The sequence below is a fragment of the Uranotaenia lowii genome, chromosome 2, assembly GCF_029784155.1.
Source record: "Uranotaenia lowii strain MFRU-FL chromosome 2, ASM2978415v1, whole genome shotgun sequence".
Classification (NCBI taxonomy): Eukaryota; Metazoa; Arthropoda; class Insecta; order Diptera; family Culicidae; genus Uranotaenia; species Uranotaenia lowii.
Window position 1 is genome coordinate 14,633,523 of NC_073692.1, and position 7,547 is coordinate 14,641,069.

General features: G+C 32.9%; 1 protein-coding gene across 2 annotated transcripts; it reads right to left on the reverse strand.

The window, feature by feature from the left end:
- Positions 1-7: 7 nt before the first annotated feature.
- Positions 8-3,814, reverse strand: LOC129747533 (zinc finger protein 25-like). 2 transcript variants are annotated; one of them, XM_055741801.1, is made up of 5 exons: positions 3,690-3,814; positions 2,185-2,321; positions 635-2,129; positions 474-556; positions 8-401 (listed from the first exon to the last, which is right to left on the reverse strand). In XM_055741801.1, the coding sequence occupies exons 2-5, from the start codon at positions 2,296-2,298 to the stop codon at positions 336-338; spliced, it is 1,758 nt and encodes a 585-aa protein (XP_055597776.1). In that variant the 5' UTR covers positions 2,299-2,321; positions 3,690-3,814; the 3' UTR covers positions 8-335. The 2 variants fall into 2 exon arrangements, with proteins under 2 accessions (XP_055597776.1, XP_055597777.1); XM_055741802.1 differs by having other exon boundaries at positions 282-401; positions 454-556.
- Positions 3,815-7,547: the final 3,733 nt, after the last annotated feature.

Consider the following 7,547-nt stretch of genomic DNA (forward strand, 5'->3'; position numbering starts at 1 on the left):
TTTATATTGTTTATTCGATTGAGGAAATTTATTGAAAATTATTGTTACCCCAAACATGCTACGTCTTGAATGATGTTTTCTTTTATAGTTATGATATTTCCTCTGCTGTTTTGCATAGATTGTGCTTTTCAAATAAAGTTTTTTAAATTTTACTAAAAAAGTGCTTTGCTTTGAATTCACGTTTTTAATATTTTCAAGCTATTTTTGAAAAAACGTGTCAATTTCTCAAAGAATAAAAAACGTAAGATCTTACTAGGGGGGGAGGGGGGGTTTTGAAAAATCTTACTTTGTCTTACCAGGGGGGGAGGGAGGGTTGAAAATTTCCAAAATCGTGCTTACGTAATTAGTGAACGGCCCCATAAAGCCTTTATCACAGAAGTTACATTTAAACGGCTTAATACCTGGAAATATACGAACATTACAGTTTGTCGTTAACTATCTTGGATTGGTTACTGTAGACAGAAACAGTTAACTGTATGCTTGCACTCATGTTCAAGTTTCATTCGTTTCACGGTGAATTTTTCATCACAGTAAGAACATTGAAAAGGTTTATCGCCTGTGGATAGCAACATATTATTATTTTTAAAATTTTACACAACGAAATTTCAGTGTTGGATTGAACCGAATTATTTACCTGTGTGGTTCATCTCGTGCCGCTGTCGGGTGGTACCATTCGCAAAGGTCATCGAACAATGGCGACATGGAAACGGCTTCTCGCCCGTGTGCCTACGCATATGATTCACCAGGTACGCTTTACACTTGAAAGATTTATCACAGTGTTCACAGTTGAATGGCAACGGTTCACTGTTGTGATCGATTTCGTGAGCTTTCAACTGAGCCTTCTGAAAAAACCTCCGATCACACACGGCGCAAGCAAACCGTTTGTCATTATTGTGAGTACGTAGATGAGCGTTCAAGAAACTTTTGCTAGCAAACGGTTTTTCCCATATGGCGCATACGAAGGGTTTGGTTTTCCCATGATTGATCTCATGTATGCTCAAAACTTCTGCCGTTCGAAATTTCAATCCACATGTAAAGCACTGGTGCTTCATAGGCTTCGAATTCCGCTTTTTGTGGCAACGAAATCTAAACTGCGATGGAAACCGTTTGTAGCAAATTGGGCACTCTATAGGATTTTTAGCCGCATCTGACTGTTGGTATGCTATTTTGTTAAATTTATGTGCATCTTGAGCATGATTTCGTAATGCATCCTCCGTTTCGAATGTTTTTGAACAACTTTGAGCGCAACACATTATTTCCTGTTCAGAGGTGTTTTTGGTGGAATGATGAAGCAGTATATGCAGTCTTAGCCCGGGTTTATTCATGAACTTGGAAGAACATTTTACACATTCATACAGCTTGTCAGCTTCCTGGAACTTTTTCCTATGGCGTTCTAGACCTACATCTTTTTTAAACTTCCGCTTGCAAATATCGCAAGAGTGAGGTTGGTTCATGTTTGGGTTATTATGTTTCCTGTGAACTTCAACATGCATCAGATAATCTTCTTGAGCATCGAAATGATCGAAGCAATAACAACACAGAAAATTTTTCTTAGGTAGATCTATCGTATTGTACATATCTTCCAAATTTTTGTCTTGAGTTTCTTTTCGATTATTGATTTTTTTAGTGATTGGTTCTTTCGTTGTAGTTAGTTTAGCTGATCTGCCCTTTCTTTTAGTTCGAGGTTCCCCAGATGTTTGCGAGAACGTTCCATCTTCTGTGTCATTAGAGCTGCCATTATCTATCGTATCATCCAAAGAAGGCTCGGATTTTATTTTTGTAACCTCCTTGGCTGGAGAAATCTTTTCTGCCGATTTTTCAAGGTTGACAGTTTTGCAACGTCGTTGTTTTAAATTTTCGTTTGTTATTGTTGCAACTTCTGGAACAAGTGGACAAAGGCTGGGCAAATTGGTAATTTCAGTATAGCTTTCACCAATTTTTATTTCATTTTCATCTATTTCCGACTTAATAGAAACTTCTTCAAAAATCGAAGAATTTACAGAACTGTGTGTTGGTTGTTTCAATTTAGCATCTGATGATTTTACCAAATTGATGAAATCAACTAGTTGATCAACCTTCTCAACACATTTTTTACAGATTTTTGCAGGAAAACCGTCATTTACGATTATCTGAAAAATAAAACATTAATTAATTATTGGAGCTTCATAACTAAATCATACATACCGTAACGGAACATATCTGAGATATGATGTCTGCCAACAAGTGTTCGTTTGTTTTTGCAAAAAGAGAAACCATATGATCATCTGTTTGGGACAGACATGTGCGGCAGGTTTTCATCCTAAAGCTCTTCTAATTGTCTCCTAAAATAGTAATGAATGCATTAACAAACTGTAGCTTAAACGTTATAATATTTTGGAAGTTTTGTTAATAAATGCTCCATTCTGAATAATACAAATCAAAATTTAGTCTCAGATATCAGATTGCTTTTTTTAAAAGTGTTTGGTTGTTTTTTTGATCTGGACATTTGTGTAAGATTCGAATCTTTAAATTATATTTTTACATTTGAATTCATTTTTTTTTTTCAAATTATCTTCAAAATATTGAAAAATTTGATTGCTGGATCGGTTGAACGAATGACAATAAAAACATTGAATTTCTCGTAATTCGTAATTACCGGTCAGATAGACTAATAATAATATAATTAATCCATATTAAAAGCAATGAAAATTTGAGAATTTTTGGAAAGCTTGCTTTTTAAAATATGTAGATAAAAAAAATTAAAAAAAAAGTAATATAAAAAAATGTAGATTCAGTGCATTATAAATATATCTTAAGAGCAAGTTCACTGGTGTTGGGAAAAAGTGGTAGAAATTTTGACACTTACGGCACATTTTGATAATTTTGCCATGCAAAAACATTTTCAAGATCTGTGGCCTTCTAGTTTTTTTACAACACGTGTTGTATTTTTGCATGCTGTGATGCAAAAATAGCAATGTTTCTATCACATGCGTACGTCTTGAAAACATTTTTGCATGGTAACATTTTCAAAATGTCAAAATTTATACCACTTTTTCCCAACACCAGTGAACTTGCTCTAACAAATTGGAAAACAAACTTAAAATAAAACTTTTATTGTCTATCATTCATTCATTGTTCATTGCTCAATGTTCATTCATTTAAAAAATGTTGTTGTTGGGCAGAAATCTTGATTAGCATTTATAATTTAAGCCAGGAATTTTAAATATAGTTAAATCCCGGGCTTGAAATTGTTAAAACTGTTAATGGTTAACCCAAGGTGAGTATATATTCAGGAGGTGTTCCCGAATAACGAATTCCCGATTCAGCCATTTTGGCTATGTAGGCTATGCAACTATACGGAACTCATGAAGTTTGTTTACCAACAAACCCCAGAAAAGCTGAGCAAAAAATAAACAAACTCATTGAGAGCCCCGCTCACTCCTCGCCTACTTACTGTGAAAGTCGGAGAACCTAGTGTATCTAAGAACCTTGGGTTAACCTGGTTCATGAAAGAAAAACTAACTGGAAAATATAAGGGTCCTGATAGAAAAGTAGGTTGCCCTAATACCAAGCAAATTTAAGCTGATTCTTGCGAAAATAAAAGATGATCACCATTGTGTTATTTGTACTGTTTTTAAATGCAGGACAAAGCACACAGATAAAAACGAGTGAAATATAAGAAATCATGTCAAATATCCACTGGTACTTACCTTTTGAAACGAATTTTAACATAAAAAGCCCACACAAAATTTAACAAAACCGCGAATAACGATTTCGATAGTAACCGATAGCAGCAGCTATTCCACTTTCATGGAAATACACGGTAACTTCGGGTACATAGGTTTGAAAACATGAAACTCAATTTTGAGAGACTGTCCCCGGTTAATAATTTATTCTTACAGACTAAGAATTCTAGTAGCATTTCTAGTAGAATTCCAGAAGTATTTCTGCTAGAAGTCAAGGTAGTCAAGTAGAAAATGGCCCAACCAATTCTACACTCAGAAAAATACTATTAAGTATGCCATAAGATTCTCTTATGAAGTGGCGCCATAAGAGAAATCATTGAAATTCATAAGATTGTCTTATGACGCGAATGAATTCTTCAGATGAACACCTTCTCCAATGAGCTTTTGTTGTTTTTCATAAGAGAGTCTTATGGAAACAGGAAATGTCATGTTTAATGTAAATAGTTCAAGAAATTTGATGGATAAAACTTTCATTTCATAAGCACATAATCACCCGTTTCCATCCAACACAATTCTTCTTCCTCATCCGGTCCTTTGACCTTGTGCATTTTGCCGGTGATTTTCTGAAAAGTAAGTAAATGAAAAAGTATTTTAATTCACAAATGTTTTCAGCGTCATAATAAATAAACTATTACTCAAACTTACCATTTAGAAAATCACTTCTGACCATGGTCTCCAATTTTCATTCAATAATTTGAATCTAGACTGCTTTGGAAGTTCACAATCGAATAACTTTTTTTGCCGCCAAATGAAAACTTATAAGTTTCAGGTTGCTATGAAAGTCAGTAAACAAAACATTCAGACCGGTCCGCATAACAGTCAAATGAAAGAAATTTTTTTCGATTGAAAATCATCGCTTTCATTTTCATGCCTTGCTGAAAATCTTCAAATAAGTAAATTATTAATCTAAAAATACAAATTAATAAGACGTTTTTTACAGAATCAAGCTATCAAAATTGCAAAAAAAATATTTTTTTTTAAATATAAGAATTTTTTAATCATCAATTCCTCTTACTTAAATAAAAAAAAATATAAATATTAAATGAATTTAAAGCTCTTGGCTTAGTTTTCTTTTAAAATAGTTTATAATCACAAAAAAAAAAACTAAATTGAACAAAAAATTACATAATAATAACAATTTTCATTTTCGTTTGAAATTGAAGATCTCGATTTTCATATGAAAATCATCAGGTGCACTTTGAAAATCATTAACGTCATCATCATTCGAAACACCGAGGAATTTCAACTGAAATCATCGTAAGCAAACTTACAGTAGCTTGCTTTGGCCTTTCATTTGAAATATTTTCTGTTGTTAATGTGAAAATTGGAGACGCTGCTTCTGACTATAAAAAAAAAACTCCATAACTCCGTACGACGCGACGATGGAAAAATTACTGATAGAATGAGTAAATGTGTTCATTATTTTTTCACAATGCCGTTTCTTCTATTTTTCATACGATATTATTATGAAAACTGAAAGAATTTCATAAGACTCTTATGAAAAACAATTTTACACTCTAAAAAGCGGTTCATAAGACGCATCTTATGAAAATTATAATAAGAATTTGCCTGAGTGTACTTGAAATAGCTTGAAATGAATTTCCCGACCCGGAATGACAGATCGAATGAACGACAACCATGTGCGCATATAAGTACACTCAGAAAAATACTATTAAGTATGCCATAAGATTCTCTTATGAAGTGGCGCCATAAGAGAAATCATTGAAATTCATAAGATTGTCTTATGACGCGAATGAATTCTTCAGATGAACACCTTCTCCACCCGAATAGAATTGTATGATGAAAAAACCATGAATTCCATATTCACAAACCATTAATTTCATGGTCTACACAATGCTTATTATCGTCCACGATACCGTGAATGCACATAGGAATTCATAGTTTCCGACCATACATTTCACTGTTTTGGCGAAAATAACCATGAAAAAGGGGTATTGTTATGCAGCGTGACCATGAAAAAAATGGCGATTTCCCATACATTCGGAAGCTCAAAAATATGAAATTCATGGTGATAACAGCTTCCACTTTTTCATAGTAAAACCATGGAAATCCGTTTATTTACATTGTTTTAACTAAGATGAAAATCAAGGTTTTTCTATGGTCTGTAAGCATTGTTTAACCGTGAAATTTCATGGTTTTCTTAAGTAAGATTATTTCTTTTTAATATTTTTTACACTTAAAAAATCAACTTGTTTTACTTTTATGGCACATTTTTTTTATTAATTTAAGGAAGTTTCGAAAAAGTTTTAAATAACTCGTCACTTTCCTCGTCACGGGAAGCACCCGCACTACAATAGCAGCAACTCGGCGAGCCCATCTGTCCATCAACCCATTTCCTAGGACACGGCTAGATTCCTGTCAGCACCAGATCCCGCAAATACCAAAACATCCGTTACGGGTTATTCCTTGGACCATCATTTTGTCCATTGTCATTTTGTGCGGCTCTCACTTGAAACAGGAGTAGGGGAATTATGCATATTCCGGTAGCTGCTGGAAAAAAGTGAGAATTCTTAATCAGTTTATTTGTCAGCAAATCAACCAATATGTACAATAAAAGTACTCACCATCATCCCAAAAGTTCGCCTTTCGCCTTCCAATCCGCATCTGGCCAGTTTAATAGCGAATTTTGTCAGGATTCACGGATTTTTAACGTGAAAACTGAAGCAAAATATTTATCCCGGAGAAAATGGCGCGCGCGTTGACACGAAAAATTTTCGCTACACGAAAAATTTCAAATGTGTAAAAAGAGCAAAAATTTACCAATTAGTTTTTTGGTTTGGATTTACATTTAACCATGAAGTACACTGTAACAATAATAATCACAAGAAAATTATTGTGATACCGTACTTCTGTCATTTTCGGCAACTATGAAATATTTTGAATTTACGATATACTTCACGGTGACTTTGAAAATTATGGTGATTTCATAATATAATGCGGTTGAAAGATATTTAGAAACTACGATGAAATTGATTGTTAAATTGAAAATCATTGTTCAGTTATCTTAATACCATGGTCTTTGCTATTCGGGCAATGAGCTTTTGTTGTTTTTCATAAGAGAGTCTTATGGAAACAGGAAATGTCATGTTTAATGTAAATAGTTCAAGAAATTTGATGGATAAAACTTTCATTTCATAAGCACATAATCACCCGTTTCCATCCAACACAATTCTTCTTCCTCATCCGGTCCTTTGACCTTGTGCATTTTGCCGGTGATTTTCTGAAAAGTAAGTGAATGAAAAAGTATTTTAATTCACAAATGTTTTCAGCGTCATAATAAATAAACTATTACTCAAACTTACCATTTAGAAAATCACTTCTGACCATGGTCTCCAATTTTCATTCAATCATTTGAATCTAGACTGCTTTGGAAGTTCACAATCGAATAACTTTTTTTGCCGCCAAATGAAAACTTATAAGTTTCAGGTTGCTATGAAAGTCAGTAAACAAAACATTCAGACCGGTCCGCATAACAGTCAAATGAAAGAAATTTTTTTCGATTGAAAATCATCGCTTTCATTTTCATGCCTTGCTGAAAATCTTCAAATAAGTAAATTATTAATCTAAAAATACAAATTAATAAGACGTTTTTTACAGAATCAAGCTATCAAAATTGCAAAAAAAATATTTTTTTTTAAATATAAGAATTTTTTAATCATCAATTCCTCTTACTTAAATAAAAAAAAATATAAATATTAAATGAATTTAAAGCTCTTGGCTTAGTTTTCTTTTAAAATAGTTTATAATCACAAAAAAAAAACTAAATTGAACAAAAAATTACATAATAATAACAATTTTCAT